Below are 17,175 nucleotides of genomic sequence, written 5' to 3' on the forward strand. Positions count from 1 at the left end.
TTATCCACAGAATACAAAAATTATTTCCGATTAAGTATCTCAAAAGTTGTCAGCAAAAAAACTTACATGAAAGGAAACAACATTCTCACAGTGCATAGCAATAATAACATACTGTTTTCATATATTTTTCTTTATTCTCTTTCTTAGATCTAATTTATAATTAATATTAATTATACCTATTATTTAAATCAATTGTTTTGCTTAACATCTAGATGTACTCAAGTTTATTTTTCAATATCTTATGATCTAATTTTTCCAATTATCGTAATATGCCATTTCTTCTTTACAGATGGATTTATACGAAAAGAAAATTGAATGTTCGATAGCCACAGTCGTTCAAATTGTCCACAAATGAAATCTTCACTAAGAATAAAGAGTAGTTGTTCTTCAGACCTCATCAAAATTTAAAAAGATTATGTCATCCACTATGTTCTAGAAAGAGAAATCGACTCAAATACAAAACCAATTATTTAAATATGATAATTAATAGATGGTGTACTGTACATAAATTAAACTGCAATATAACGAGAAACTCAAGAGAGTCATTTATTTTTCGCAGGGTTACAATGAATTGAAAATGTTCTAGTTAGCAATACTCGGGTTGAAACAAAACACATGTGTTTCTAAAATAACATTCATGATAATAAATGGATATACTTATAGTCAATCATTAAAAGATTTATAATTTCTCTAGAGCTGTGTGAAATTCATCAATTAAATGTTTAATAAGTTATTCTCATCCTTCTAATATTTTATTACTCTCTTGCTTCTTGCTTCTATTCATTTTGAAGAATATATCTTGGCCCGCTGCATACATTTCCTGCATAAAAGGAAAATCCTCAAAAGAAAATAAGCCGACTCACGCTTCAACAATGACTTTTATACTTGACCTTATAAATGTTATTAAAAAATCTTAGTCAAATAAAAACATACACCTAAATATCAATTTGATGCATGATTCCACAATTTTATTGAACCTTCTGGGTAACAATTATTAAAACAGTTTGAAATAATAAAATTTCATGGAAAGATTTCAAAATATTGAAAAACGATGTCATAATAAATTTGTACCTTTTACAAGTTTTCCACGTGATTTTTACATCATATTTGAGCTGATTTATGTGTAACATTTATAAAGAAAAGATTAGCAGAATAATATTCAATTATTATTCTATTCCCACTGTCACTGATGTCTTTCATATTAAATACGACATTCAATAGGCTATTCCGTTACCAATCAATTTGAGAATCCTGGGAGATGAGATTGCCTGCGAGACGAGGAATGACAAGTGTTTTGTCACCTAAAGTGTTTATTGCCTGCAAATAGATGAGCACAGCTCGTTTAAGGCGTCCGTAAAGAGCGGCCAGCTGATTCATGGATCGAAGTGTTGTCAATAATACATGAGCGAGTTGTAAGGAGAGTACGGTGGTTTAGTGGCAAAGAGGGTGTAGTTGGATGGGCGGGCGGGCAAAGCGTCTCAGTGCACGTCAGAGCTCTCCGGTTTGGGGGGATGATGATTTGATGGGTCCGACACGTTCAGCGGCTGGAAAAAAACGTGATGCATGATTACTTTCAAATAGATACAAAACTGTGCACAATATAAAAGATGAATTTTCAAAAGTATTTATTTTATAATATTTTCTAAATAGAATATAGGTATTATTTACAATTCACACAATAAATTCTCTTCCAAACGCAATCTTGTTATTAGACAATTTCATAAAACGTGAAAATTTATGGATGGCTTTTAATATTACCTTCTTACCTACATTTATTCACTCCTTATGCTTTTGGAAACAAGATGCTCTATAATTTAAATGAGTTGACTCACAATGGAGTGCTGCTGGGGTGGTTGCTGCGGCTGGGGGGGCTGCGGAGGGGGAGGCGCGTGCGGAGGGACTCCGCCCCCTCCACCACCACCCCCACCCCCTGCCACACCGCCGCCGCCTCCTCCGCCTGCACCTCCTCCCCCGCCACCGCCGCCTCCTCCGACGACTGGAGGACCGCTGGCTCCACTACCACCACCTCCTCCTGCAGCGCTGCCTGCCTCATGGGGCGTGGTGCTGTGCGCCTGCTGCACCGGCAACCCTCCGCCCCCACCCCCGCCTCCCCCGTAGTAGCCGCCGTTTATTCCTGACAAATCAAACACTTCAGTTGTTTTATACTCACATTCTCATCATATCCAAATATCATCCTACTAATACTACTTAATATGATAATCGATTGTGGTTTTACTGAGGATTTACACATGCATGGATTTATTGTCACGAACATAAACCATATACATTGATCATTCGCAACAATAAAAGTGGCGTCCTTTGATGCGTGTAGAAACACCAGCACTGCATCGAAGTACGTCCAACATTTGCTGGCCATGGGCCACACAATGTATATGTCGATCTCTATAAGTGACCGCGTACATTCCCCTTGCTTGGCTCATTGTGATGAGGAGCATGGAAATTGTCACAACAATAAGTGTTTACGTATTATGCATTTTTGTCGTGATGATATATTGCCAGCAATACATACATACATCTATCTATTGTCCGGCAACTTCATCTTGGCTACGTGGCAAATCTGTGAACTACATACAGCTAATCGAACTTCTGGTTTCAAATTAGGAACGCCCCCAAATTTTTCATTACATTTTTGACACTTCGTATTGGACGCATCTATCAATTTACGTAATTTGAAGCTTTTTATGTTCAAAAGATGTCTAAAACAATACGAAATGATGTTCGAATTATTATCAGTAAACTTTTGATTTATTGCGAAGAAGAAACAGAGTCGTATTTAAAAGGCGAGCCTGTACAATACTTTCAACAAGCCCATATTACGGGTTCCTGTCATTGTCAGGTATGTCAAAATTCAGTGTTGTAATACTAGAAATATTTCCCCAAATACTGGAAATTATGTTTGTATATTATAAAGTTATGTGTATCGTAATCTATTTTATTAATATTTTTAGACGTATAATAGTTAAGTATAAATGATCATTAGTTAGTTAACGAATTGTCCTATTTTTTCCTAATTGTTTTCCTAATTTTTAAACCGATAAGTAGGTACATATTGTTTTAAAATTTATGTAAGGTGGATATAATTTAATTTATAGAAAATTATTTTCACAGTATGTGTTTCTACAACAATTTTACTAAAAATACGATATAAAGACATCATTTGTAAATTATAAAACATGTGATTGGGTCATCAATATAATATTGAATATGTTATATCTTTCACTTCTACTTTTTTACTCATAATTTGTATTCTAGTTATTTAATTAATAAATACCTGCAGCAATATTATCAGTTAATGTGGGTTCAATGATACATTTCCTTCCAAATTCAATAATTACGCTGTATTAATTAACATAATAGTAATAATTAAGAGGTGAAATTATTTGAAAAAAAATTTCTATTGATATTTATTGAACAATAATTAGACTTATAAATTAATGTACCTACTTATAAACTTACTGAGAATAGAATTGATATAAACTTAAAACCTAATTTCGCGGGATATGTTTTCTCAAAAAATGACAACACTGTGAAATATTCTATATGCGATAAGAGCGACTTCCTGTTGTCGCCTAAATAATGTTGTCGTACAGTATGTTTAAATGAAGTCGCTATTATTATAATAGTATTGTGCATTTAATAAAGTAATAAAGATTAATTTTGTACGATTGATCTTAATGCTTTATGATAATCTATCACAGTTATACATCAGATACCTAGTTAAATTGAATATGCTGTCCATCTTTTGACGTACCTGTACTGCATATCTTTGACTTATGTAACATCCATAAATCAGTTAGTTAATCACGACACTGTCTATTAATAACTTATTTTGTCTTGATGTCATTATCAGAACACAGCTTAGCACATGTCAGAAATATAAATTATTCCTAAACTATTCCAGGTATATATATGCCCATCCTATGTCAGTAAGTAATTAATGCATCATCTAAATATATCGACTGTGGAAAGGCAAAAGTAGTTAATCCACACTAATCAAATTTTACAGGAGGCACAAAAAACGTTTTGATAATGATTTTGGGCCAAAGTCTAAATATAAAATAGGCACAAACTTGAAGTGCATGATGATTAATAATTTGGTGTTTTTTTTCCCAATCTATAATTAAATAATGAAGTTATTGAAGAAAAACTAATAAATATGAGGGTTAAGTCATTTTACCTGATAAAAATTAGGTAGGTAGGTGTAGGTAGCAAGATATCTAGAGTTAAGACACGTACATTTTACTTGCGATTTATGTTATTACTATAATATATTAACATAAAGCAGTGCATAATAATGATATTAGTCCACTACACTGATATTAATCGTAAATTAAAGCAAATTGAAAACAATTTCAATTGAGAAGTGTTTTTGACACATCACATAACCTATAAATCGCATGGCGGTGTTTTAAGTTAATTAGCAAATATTGTATTACTTTTCTCAGATATTATGAATAAGAGATCGATAATCGACAATTAAAACACAATATAAGTTGTAACAGGCCGTTTCATACCGATATAGATAGAATTTACAATAGCTCTTCTCGTGTGTGATATAAAAACTTCAAGATGTAATTTTAAACACTAACCGTTCTTGTCGGGATTATTTGTTGCGTCCATATTTTCAAGAATCATTTTGCTTCATTCTAATGCCATTTTCACTCAACGTTTAGCTTTAAATGATTTTTATGAAGAGACTGTCGAAATCCGTGGTAACTGTCAAAACAACCGAGCGAGAAATGTACGTGGCTTAAGTCTTCCTTCTGGTTCATAACTTACCCGGTCGGCCGGCAGAGCTTAGTAAAACTACCATTATTTTCATACATTTGCAACGTAAGATGCATAACGCCTTTTTCCTTTCCGTATAAGATTACTTGAACGACTAATAATGTCATTGATGTGGAATAAATCCTTTTTCCTGGACGCAAATTTCAAGCGTCCTTTTTTAAAAATTAAAAGCTAAAATTTGATAATAATTTGGCATTTTGCAGCTTACATCCTTTGGACAGAATGTGTATTTAGTTAGAGGGTTAAATCCTTTTGCCTTTCCACAGTCGATATGTTTATTTAATTTGTCAGACAATTCCAAATTTGTTCACTATTACATTTATCTCCCTATAAGGGCTGGCCCTCCACAGTGTAGGTTATAAAAACAGTTTTTGGGAGGAATACTTGTTAGCCATTCACCCAATTCACTGTCCTTGTTTTGAGTCAAACAGGCATTGAAAAAAGAAAGTGACAGGTGTGAGGTTTGGACCCATGATCCATGGCAAAATTTGTTTATTAATTTATAATAAGGAAACAATAATTTTATTACATTTTTAGATCACCCACAAGTCATACGCCATATTCATGTACTTTCACAATAATCAGTAGAAATAAAGAGCTACGATTTAGAAGAATGAATTTCCTCAGTAATTTCTGCATCAATATGCATGTGCAAAATAGATTGTTTGTGATGTTTACCTTCCGGATATCCTAGGACGGGACCGCCAGCGCCCCCGCCTCCCCCTAAGAAATAATCTTTGTTGACGCAATTACGCAAGCAATCAGGAATGCGACCCACGATGGCGCGTCGGATCTCGCTGGCAGCCATTTCACGCAACTCTGTGGCCGACGCGTCAGAGTAGAAAGCCGCGTGCGGCGTGCACAGCACGTTCGGCGCTTCTTTTAAGGGTCCCTGTAAGTTAATTAATCCATTAGATAACATCCTAAATGTGATTTGAATCACAGAAAATGATCAGGATGCAGTTATCGAGGCCTATAGTCGCATCACAAAATTTAATGAACCTATTCAGCTCAGCGGCTGCCACAGTATATGGCAATGATATCATTGCCATGCCGTCAGTACATACAAGTTTGGTGCAGTCAACAGTATCGTCTATCTTGACTCTCAGGAACCGACATAATGATTTGTATTATCACAGAGGAAGGAGAATCATGTCAGCGAACAAATTTTATTTATGTTGATTAAGACATCTACTGTCCTGCCTATTATCTGTGTGAACGCTGTGAAAAGCACACTTTACAAAACACTTGTGGAGTCAGCACCTACGCCTCATAAACTGACTCTGCGAGCCCTGAAAATTTTTATTATTCAGATTACGCGCTAGGTCATGTGCACCGTATGAATGATAATGAACCATCAAATACAGGTAACCGAAGATTGAGGGTGATACAATTTGGAAACAGTCGCAATAAGCAAAATGTCACGATCAACGGAGGTTTTAAAAACCTAACAACTTAAAATGAAAATATTATTAATGAACAAATCAAATGAAGAACAAAATGATACATACAATTAAAATAATCTAACTTTGCAATAAAACTGAAAAGACAATACACATTCATTTTGTTCAGTATTGAAAAAAAGAATACATCTAATATGTACCCTGCATGGCCTGTCTGCACTTCGTCAATAACTGTCAAATAATGTTATCATACATGCTTGATTTCACTCATTACGATGATTCCTGGCATTTGGCACATGTCAAAATAAGCGGGGAACAAAAAAATATTAAAAATGAATCGCGATATAACGAATTCGTACTCGCCGGCGTTGCAATGAACGAGGGTTACCAGTAGACTAATGTCAAGCAATCTTATATGATGCACAAGAGATAGACTAAAAATTCGCTGGCTAGGTGGAACTACCAATGACTGCGTCATATTTAGGGATAGGTGGAATTTGGAGGAAGCCAGGACCCAACCCGGGTTCGTTGTTGTGCTGCTGATGTTGGAAAATCATGATTTGAATAAAAAAACAATGATTATTTTCTTTTTTTAGGACATTGAAATATTCACAATTTCTCGATCAATTCACATAATCTTATATAATTTGTACACTAATAAATAACCATTGAAAGATTTGATAAGGTGAAAAAAAAGACAGGAAAAGCAAAAAAAAGTTATTATGTAAATGGACCACAATTCATTTAATATGAAAATATTATGTACTACTAATTGTATGACAACTCACCTGAAATACGTTGAAGGGTTCATTTTCGTGCACGTCGAGGGCGGCCGCCCGAATGCGACCTTGCTTCAGAGCCACCGCTAACGCATCGTCGTCTACCAAGCCCCCGCGGGCTGTGTTCACCAGGAACGCGCCTATAACAAATATTAAAATACAATCTTACAACTTTACACATTGAAATAAGTATGAGTGCAAATTTAATGATACTGAAAATATCTCCTACCAGTGACAAAATCAAACAGGGGTGGAAACCAAAAAGTATATTTACACGTTGATTTTACTATTTTACAATGTTTTTCTTAGCTCGTATTCTTATTTGTCCGGTACAAATCTAGCAATCAATTTTTAACTAGCTTCCCGACTAGCTAGACATTTGAAACCTTTAGAATATATCAGAACACGATGCCAATGCATTTTTTTAATACTTTTAGCCATCTTTAAGTAGAATTGAATTCATTTTCAGTTAATTCTGTTTTGTATGAAATGTTATTTCGACACCATTATTGGTTGCTAGGGCTCTGGGGTCCTAGCAACGAAATTATTAATATATACGTGCGTTACTATGGAAATCAATATTACATGTCAAGTACAATTTTTTTTGATCGTTTAAGCTAGTCAAGTCAAGTTTATATGGTTCAACAGAAAATTTAAAAACGTTGTATATAAAAAGTTCTTTTTATCTTGTAATTATTTAGTAGTAGGTATAGAAAACATAGTTAAACTGTGACTAGAAGGAATCTTGTGAACTTGGTGTTTTACAAGACTAAATGACGATTGGTAGCCATAGAAACATTAGTATTGACAGATAATGTCTATAAACCTCGTTCATAGTTACAATTATAGGTGCCCACTTTTGATGTTTCATTATTATTGATTCAAAACACTATAAATAATAATGGTTAAGTGTTTTGGTTGCCTTCTTCAAGAATTGAGTCAGTCTAAGCTGTCTGGTACAAGCGTTTTGTGTTTGAAATGGTCAGTCTATGTAGTAAGTAGTAATCAATAAAACGATACCATCCATTTAACGAATTAGTTTTCCAGGATTTTACATTAACATATAATAGTAATAATTTACGAAACCAACTCATCGAAAATTACGTTGAATTGCTTAGTGAGTTTGCTACAAATGAATCTGCAATGCAAAACGACAGGAAATTTAATCATCGGTCTTGGCAACACTTTCTACATATTCATTTCATATATTTCAGGCTGTATCCATATATAAAAGAAGTGTTTCTTCAATGGCTTTGTATGAAAGTAATTATGAGAAAAATGAGTAAGTAATACTGACCTGGCCGCATTTGTTTAATGGTGAATTCATTTATAAGGTGATGATTGTGTTCATTCAAACTGCAGTGTAAAGAGACACAGTCGCTCTGGAAAAGAAGGTCCTAAAAAAAAAATATTATATGTACATAATTTTCTAAATATCACCATACCGTAAAATGTACTTCATTCACGTATAGGCGGGTAATGGTGCCGCTAGAAATCTGACCTGTAACGTGTAGACCCTGGTGAGACCTAGGGACTTTTCGATGCCGTCGGGCAGGTAGGGGTCGTAGAAGATGACGTTGAATCCAAAGGCTTTTGCTCTGAGGGCGACGGCGGATCCGATGCGACCGAGGCCCACCACACCCAGCGTGTCACCCCGGATGCGCGCACACCCTTGCGCTGCCTCACGCACCTGCTCTGGACCTGAGAAATTAATAAAAAAATTACTAATTTATCCTACACATTTCGACCATACGATTTTATACAATTACAATAATTGTAATTACTTACTATGTGATACAATTCAATGAAATAGCGGAAAAATATAGTAATAGATATAGAATTGCAGTAACCTGTGAATTTTTTCCCGTCTCGAACCATGTTGGCCAACCAGTATGTCCTCCTGTACAAATTGAGGATGAGGCATAAGGTTGTATCCGCTACTTCTTCTACTCCATACCCGGGGACATTGCAAACAGCAATTCCTGTAATCAAAAAATACATTATTGCTACATTGCCAATGAGACAATCAGTATTTTATTATATATTATAGCTAACACCTGTTTCTAAAATTGAAATAATATGCTCACTGTTCTCCGTGGCCCAGAAGGCCTCAAAAGTCAATTGTTTTGGGGCACTGGGACAACTGGACGCCACGAAAAGTGGGCGCCGTACTGTTGAATGAAATAGATAGACGTTCGTTACGATTTGATACAGAAAGTAAACGAGGAAGTTTCATAACTTTCTATCTACTACTTGGTAGTTTTAATTGATTTTGCTCTTAACATAATGTTTTATATTGAGGATTGAGAATTATTACGCCTGACACTTCATATAAAAATAAAAAAACTCTCTTCTCGTTGGAACTTAACATATACATAAATGCATAATTAAATTATTATTTACGTGTGCATATTTAAATTCTCACTAAGTATTAAATAATATATAAGTATTAAATATATATTTTAAAAGTATCTATAATTCACAAACGTTTATTTATTTACGAATTTCATTCGATTACATAGCGCCCAGTTGTCTCGACACCGAATCGCCCTAGACCTGTTTTGGGCAATGTGCCTGGTCCAGATAGGAACACTGATAAAATAAATTGAAAACTGATAGCATCAACCACAAAGCTTGCAGAGAATAGATAGGGAGAGTTGAAGAAAGCTGATTCGGAGTTCCGCAGTACCTATTCCAGAGTAATCATGACCTCAAGTCATGATGGTTACTACGAGGAAGAGGATATGTTATTGTTTATTATACATTTATATTGAAGATCAAGTAAAGTCCTCAACATACTGACTATGAGCTGAAAAAATTTGCTTTCTCTTGAATATGTATGTACGCAATTAGTTGATCAATTCAAAGCTCCCCGGGTGAAAAAAACAATATTGCTTACGAGTACTTGTGTCGCTATATTTCAAAATCAGCCAAGTCCACCTTCAGGTATTTTTGGAATTTGCGGAAGAACTATTGCTTTCTAACATTTTTGCATTATCAAAACCATCCAAATTCGTCTGTATAATAAGTAAATGGAAGCCAAAGATAAACTCACCCATATCCACTGAAGTAATAAAATTATATCACACTCAACCATGTCCATTCAGGCCAATCAGTGAAGGCGATTACAACAACATGGCCTTCAGTTGTTTACGAACCGTAGAGTGAGTGAGTGTCAATAGTGTATTTTTCGACATTTTTTAATAGAAATAATTAATAAAAATAATGTTTCAAATATCGGAAGTGACCCCCGCTAAGGCGAGAAAACGAATAATTAAGGCAGAATCGACAAAACGCGCCAAAGGAAGGGAAAATCAGTAAGATTTATTCTGTCTAACCTGCATCCTAAAAAGCGTCCGGTGTCAAGCAGGGTCGCATTTGACATTTTTAGTCATAGTACTGAGAATATAAATTTGGTTTTGTACAATTCTAATTTACGAGAGTCATAGAACCCTTTGTACTTATTAAAAAGAAACACACGTCCTACCTACTCCTTAATTAATTTAAATATTTTAATAATAATTACTCTTGCATGTTTATTTAAGAGTGTAGTACTTCAGTGAAATGACAAATAATTTTCAATAGTAGGTGCGACGAAATTTCTCACTAGTCGCTAATCGGACACGGATAGTCGAGGTGTCCGCACGTCGATTTGTTTAGTCATGGCGTCGGATGAAAATATTCTTAAATCGTGTAGATTACTAAAAAAACTTTACGTGTGTACTTAAAAAAGAAAACATGTCAGTGAATATTATATTATTATTAGTAATATAACAATAAACATAACATTAAATGGACGCATGTTGGATTTTTATGACAAATTATATTTCGCTCGGCACTCGTCATTTACACAATCCGCGCATCGCCTAGCCACGATCTTTTTAGACCATGCCTCAACTGAAGTATAGCCTTAAATAGCTTGAATGTAGTTTGCTGTTCTATGCATACGCCTCTAAAGTTAATAATATTATATTGAGAAAATTTTCTTTATTGTATCATCAACATTTATTTATAATTTCGCCCTTTTTCATTTCCTAAGTCCAGCCCAGAAGAATGACACTATTATAACTAGTAAAATGGCTGCCACGGAAATATCAAAATAAACCAAGTCCGCGCGGACTTGGTTGATTTTGTGACAAACTAAGCCATGTCCATATAAAAAATCCATTTTTTGAAGAATCTATGAAAATTACATGAAAACTAATAATGTGGATCTTATTAATTTAAAACATTCTATAATCGCAATAATACAAACTTTCACCTTCATGAACGTGTACACGAGGAAAAGGCTGTTTTTGAAATGTAGCGTCACTTCTAAGCGGGGAGCATTTGGGCCGACGGCTGTGCAAGATGAGTTATATTATCGGACTGTTTTTTACGAGGAATGGTTATTCATAGAGCCATACACCCAACCATTGGGTCCTTCGATATCAAACCCGCATTGACAAAAAGTACACACATTGTGCAGTGCCTGACAATGCTGAAAAGTGAAACACAGGTCGCAAAAAATTACTCAAATAAAATATTACAAAACTTAGATCAATTAAAATTTAAATTCAAATTACAGCAAATACTCTCAGTCAATATAGTACGAGGGTGGGTCAATAATTCCTTAGAAAAAAGCATTAAAACAGTTTTTAATTTTGTATTTTTTTTTTATTTCTCAACATAATCTCCTTGGAGCTCAATACACTTGGTTAGACGTTTCTCAATTTTTTTTAAACCGTCAGAAAAATAAGTTTTCGGAAGGTCCTCAAAATAAGTATTTGTCCGATCGATGACTTCTTCATTTGAAAAAAAACGTTGTCCACTTAGCCGTTTTTTTAAGTTTGGGAAAAGGAAAAAGTCACTGGGGGCTAAATCTGGCGAATACGGTGGGTGGTCGACCAATTCGAACTTCAATTCTTCAATTTTAGCCATTGATCGTAAACATGTGTGAACACGGGCATTGTCCTGATGAAAGAGGATTTTTTTCCTGTTTAAATGAGGCCGTTTTTCTTCAATTTTGTTTTTTAGCTGGTCCAATAAAGATGCATAATAATCCCCTGTTATTGTTTTTCCTTTTTCCAAATAGTCAACGAAAATAATTCCACGTGCATCCCAAAATACAGAAGCCATAACCTTACCAGCTGATTTTACGGTTTTCGCCTTCTTTGGACATGGTTTGCCTTCGCAATCCACTGCTTTGACTGTTCTTTCGTCTCGGGAGTATAGTGGTGTATCCATGTTTCATCTACAGTCACAAAGCGACGAAAAAATTCATCCGGATTGCGTTGCATGAGTGACAACAGGGCTTTAGAGGCCACCACCCTATTGCGTTTATTGTCGACTGTGAGCAAACGCGGCACCCATATTGCAAAAATATTTTTCATGCCCAATTTGTCATGTAAAATAGAAATGACGCTACCTTTTGAGATCCCTGTAACCTCAATTATCTCACTCAACTTTAATCTTCGGTCACTTAACACCATATCGTGGATTTTATTGATCATTTCTGGTGTAGTCACCTCTACAGGACGTCCTGGGCGTGGTTCATCCTTTGTTGATGTACGACCACGTTTAAATTCATTTAACCAGTTATAAATAGTTGCAAGTGAAGGAGCAGATATGCCGTGAACTAAATCCAACTCATTTTTTATTTCCTTTGCTGTTAACCCTTTTATATTAAAATGTTTATTAACAGCTCTAAACTCAATTTTCTCCATTTTCCATTTTTCCATTTTCCACAAGCAAATTTTTTTTTAAATGTACGAGAAACACACAACAACCCGACCAATCTGATTGAAACTTCGCAGCATACTGAATCGGTAGTGCCGCTGCATGAAAACAAACCGCTTACAGTACTAGTCGCGCCACCTGTCGGCTTTTCTAAGGACTTATTGACCCACCCTCGTATTAATGTATTTTTTTTCCCAGTCACAGAATTTTTTTTTGGTTTTTGTTCATGTACCGAACTGAAAAAACTGATATTATTTTCCGGTTCGGTTCCAGTTTTCATTCTGACAAAAGTAACGGTTTTTCCGGTTTTTGTTTCAGTTCTGGTTTGAAGCCGTGCCTGCCTGCAAGGCACATCAAAGTAACGCGGATTAACGTTTTCACCTGATTTAATTTATGAACATTCTACTAACGTTTGCATGCATAAAGGCATACACATCTGAGTAAAAAAGGATTCATTTCGCGAGTAGTTCGAATGCGAGATACTATACTACTAACTAACATGCACTCGTGGGAGACTGATAAAGAACATATCGTCACTGTTCTGGCAGAAGACACTAATTCGAAAAAATGACATATTGAGTTAGTTATACCAAAATGTTCCTTATTTCAAACTTTACCGTCTGGAAACCTTTTTAATAAATAAACATTCTCTATTTTAAAGTCATCCTTTTTACGATTACTTAATAAACTCACACGATTGACCATTTCAAACATTTTAACAACTTCAAAGTCAAATTACTCAAAACTAGTATTCTCCAGTTAGTGTGTTCTGCCAGAACAGAGACGATATTTGAAAAGGTAATAAATATTGTTTGGGGACTTCCACGGTTTGTTATTGTAGAGTAAATCCTCAACTTGCATGATCAATTTGTTCCGAAGATTTGTGTAAATTTAAGAAACCAATCCTCTTCTGATCCTAATTTTTTATGATAATTTGCTACTCTTGATAAAGTTCATAGTTCCCCCTGTATCTGTACTGGCAGTCTCATCTGTTACTTTGATGTTGTGTAGTTTATCATGGCCTTTAAATTTTTGAAACCATCAGAGGCTTGCAGTAAATGTATGCACTACCATCATTTTTACACTTCTTTAGATCTTCAAAAAGACTTGAGTCTTACTCCTGTATTAGCATAAGGTTTCATGGAATGTGTTGTTGCTGCATATCTTCTAACCATATTACAAATAATTTGTCCATTTCGTCTATATTCCTCTTTTCTTGCTAATTATTAAGATTGCACTAAGATTGCATTGGTACTGATTTTTTCTACATGTTCCATGATTCGAAGTTTATCGAGTATATAATCATAGAATACATATTTTTTAAATTGCGAAGTACAAATTCCCAGAAGTGGACTTACTGTATTAGGTTTTTGTATGTTGTTCTTAATTTATGAGAGTGCAATTTTACATTTTCGGTGGATTTGTCCCTGCAAATTCGACTTATATGCCAATGAAGACATCATATTTTTGGCTGTTTCCCTATAACTGTCTTCATTAAACAAATTTAATACTGTTTTGCCTTAGATCCTTTCCCTGCTTACTGCGGTGACATTACCGCGTACAAATTCAATTTGGTGGGTGTAGCTTTTAATGATTTTTCGAAAATTGTAGTAATTATTGTTCATTATCTACAATATTTATCAATGTTTTATTGTAAGATATTATTAATCTCGACATTCGGATGATCACCTGTCAAAGAGGCCATCTAATTAACCATTGGATCACACTATTGAATCAATTACAAAAAATTGATATGAAATGAAACAAACCTAATTCTCCGGCTGCTTTGACGTCGACGTTGTCAACGCCGGATCCGATACGAACAATGATCCGTAACGTCTTGAACTTCTCGAGGTCCTCTTTGGTGAGGATGATCGTGTGCCACATAAGTGCACCCACTGCTTCATTCAGCACCTTCTCGTGGATCTCTGACGTGGACTGGGCATCGCAGAAAGCCACCGTAGCCACGTCCTTCAGGATGGGCATCTCAATTGAACAATCACGTCCGTCTAACAGGGCCACCAAAGGTCTGGAAAGTAATAAGTAATCATTACGCTCAGGTGCGGCTCCTAGCATTACTAACTTTATAAACCTGCGCACTGACAATATGAGAAAAATATTCATTAGACCAAAACATTCACACTTCACTAGTAAGGTGAAATATATAATAACTATTTTCAAGATAGAGAATCAGTGTAGAAACTCCTAGTATAATGAAAGCATGGGTGGAATATCAATTAAGACTAGAAGTAGTAATGCATTTTATAGTTTTGTAACCATAGTCATATTACACAATTGAATTTAATGACATTGGCTCAAGGGAAGACAAATAAAAAAAATCATTTAGGCCTCCGATGCACTGTCAACTAGTCTCCAGCAACCATAGTTGGCAAACATCAGAAGGTACGGCAGGTTACCGCAACCACGTATTTAAACTCTTGATTTCTTTTATTCAGCCGGGTCATCGCTCAACTTGGTTGCCAATGAACAAGGACCCTTAAGGTGAAGCCTTTTTTAAAGAGACACCTAGCGGAAAAATACGAAGCTTGCAATTTGATTTGACAATTTACAATTTCAACTGTATTAATCATCATCATCAGCTTGAATCTATCCACTGCTGGATGAAGGCCTCTTCAAGCTCCTTCCATGTCTCTCGGCCCTGTGCGTTACGTTACCACGTACTTTCACAGAATCATTTCATCGATCCAGCGGCCTGGCCTCTAGGTCTACCTCGTGGACGTTTTGTACCTCTTGGATACTACTGGATGACTAAATTTGTCGAACGATTGTCTCTTCTTCGAGCTAAGTGTCCAGCCCATCTCCATTTAAGGCTTTTAATGAACTCTATTACATCGCAAACCCTTGTCGGCTTCCTTCCTCTTTTAGTACTTTCGCGTTATGCTCAGCATGCACCTCTCCATACCACGTTGTGCTACTCTAAGAGCCAAGCTACACCGGGCGACTCTGGTCTCGAGACCAGTTGCGCAACAGTGGTCTCCCGGGCGATTTGCAGGCGACCAGAGAGGTAACCAATAAATAATAATAATGAACGTACACGCAAGTATACAAAAAATACGTGCTCTCCGCGGCGTGGCTGCCAGTGACTGGTCGCCTAGTGTGGCAGTGCTCAATACATAGCTATGTTTTCATGCATCGCAACCGATCGCCCGATTAGAGAGACTGGGAGACCAGACCGAGCGCAAGAACGAGATTTTACTGATCGCCCGATTTTATTGGTTGCGCGACTACTGGGCGACCAGGTGTGGCATGGTCCATATAACTGCATACATCGGTCTGGTCTCGGGACCAGAGTCGCCCGGCTCGAAGTTTCTGGATCTCTCTTTTACTTAGGGTCCATGTTTCACATATTATTATTTATAATAAATGTATGGAGAAAATCATAATATATAAATATAATAATACAATAATATAATAAATGTATGGAGAAAATCATAAACCAAATGTCAACAAATGTTTCCTCATTACATCCGAGATCTTGCTATGTCCGAGATCGTAATACTTAACCGAGTTCGACTGTATTTATATTTTTATAAAAATCGATGTTTTTTAAAATTAATGTAAAAAATATTAAAACCATGAATTAATTAAAAATTTTTGCGAAGAAAAATTGAAAACTAAATTTTAATAATAAATATGACCATAAAATATATGTTATAATAAGATGGGGACATAAACAAAATTCACAATTTTAACATTTTTCTTAAATTGAAGGTTTATCTTTGACTTGAAAATATCTTTTTAATGTTTTCAGATACATATTTATTAATTAATACAGTTGAAATTGTAAATTATCAAAAAAATGTCTCAAATTGCAAGCTTCGTATTTTTCCACTAGGTGCCTCTTTAAAAAAGGCTCAGTAAAGGCTTCACCTTAAGGTATTTTTTATGTTAAATAAATAATTGTTGTTAAATGGATAATGTTTACTTCCCTCTACTTTTTTTATCATAAAAAAAGCTTTATCCAAAAATAAAAATGAACAAGGTAAATTTACACTTAAATTTGAAGTATAATTATTTCGCAAGTTAATATGATAATGGCAAGAGACATATATACGAGGGTAGTTCGAAAAGATTGTTAAATTTTTGTGGATCAAATAACTGCTAGTGCAGAACACAGTTCCATGCTGCAATAAAACATTTATTTATTTGAAGAACTTATCGGTCACAGAGTTGAGAGTTCATAGGACTCGGCACCAGAGTTGAAGATAGTTTATTTTTCGATAAATGAGCTTAATAATTGTGACAGTAGGTATTCAGCACCGAAAATGAATCGCCCTCTGGATTCACAAATGAGGTCACCGCGAAGGAAATCATGGAAAACCACTGAATGCATGTGTGCGAGATTGCTAAAAATGGGGAATCTCTAATGAACAAGCGTACAATATCCTTCACAAAAAATTGATATGAAAAGACGTCTGCGTGATGGGCGCCGTAATTGTTCACTA

The 17,175-nt window shown here is 35.3% G+C and overlaps 1 protein-coding gene across 2 annotated transcripts in view; it reads right to left on the reverse strand.

Annotated features, from left to right (window-relative positions):
- Positions 1 to 238: 238 nt before the first annotated feature.
- The window catches only part of CtBP (C-terminal binding protein), a 93,033-nt gene continuing 76,096 nt past the window's right edge, over positions 239 to 17,175 (reverse strand). Inside the window, exons 4-11 of one of the 2 annotated variants that reach the window (XM_085953638.1) lie at positions 14,479 to 14,738; positions 8,842 to 8,973; positions 8,493 to 8,692; positions 8,289 to 8,388; positions 7,001 to 7,131; positions 5,488 to 5,701; positions 1,833 to 2,134; positions 239 to 1,544 (exon numbers count right to left, since the gene is read on the reverse strand). In XM_085953638.1, coding sequence (XP_085809764.1) covers positions 1,479 to 1,544; positions 1,833 to 2,134; positions 5,488 to 5,701; positions 7,001 to 7,131; positions 8,289 to 8,388; positions 8,493 to 8,692; positions 8,842 to 8,973; positions 14,479 to 14,738 — 1,405 coding nt within the window. In that variant the 3' untranslated portion in view covers positions 239 to 1,478. Of the gene's footprint in view, positions 1,545 to 1,832; positions 2,150 to 5,487; positions 5,702 to 7,000; positions 7,132 to 8,288; positions 8,389 to 8,492; positions 8,693 to 8,841; positions 8,974 to 14,478; positions 14,739 to 17,175 lie in introns of both variants that reach the window. The other variant, XM_085953637.1, reaches the window with a different exon arrangement.

Source organism: Rhyacophila brunnea, unplaced genomic scaffold, assembly GCF_057557595.1.
Source record: "Rhyacophila brunnea isolate RB1 unplaced genomic scaffold, BYU_Rbru_1.0 scaffold_4, whole genome shotgun sequence".
In the NCBI taxonomy this organism is placed as follows: domain Eukaryota; kingdom Metazoa; phylum Arthropoda; class Insecta; order Trichoptera; family Rhyacophilidae; genus Rhyacophila; species Rhyacophila brunnea.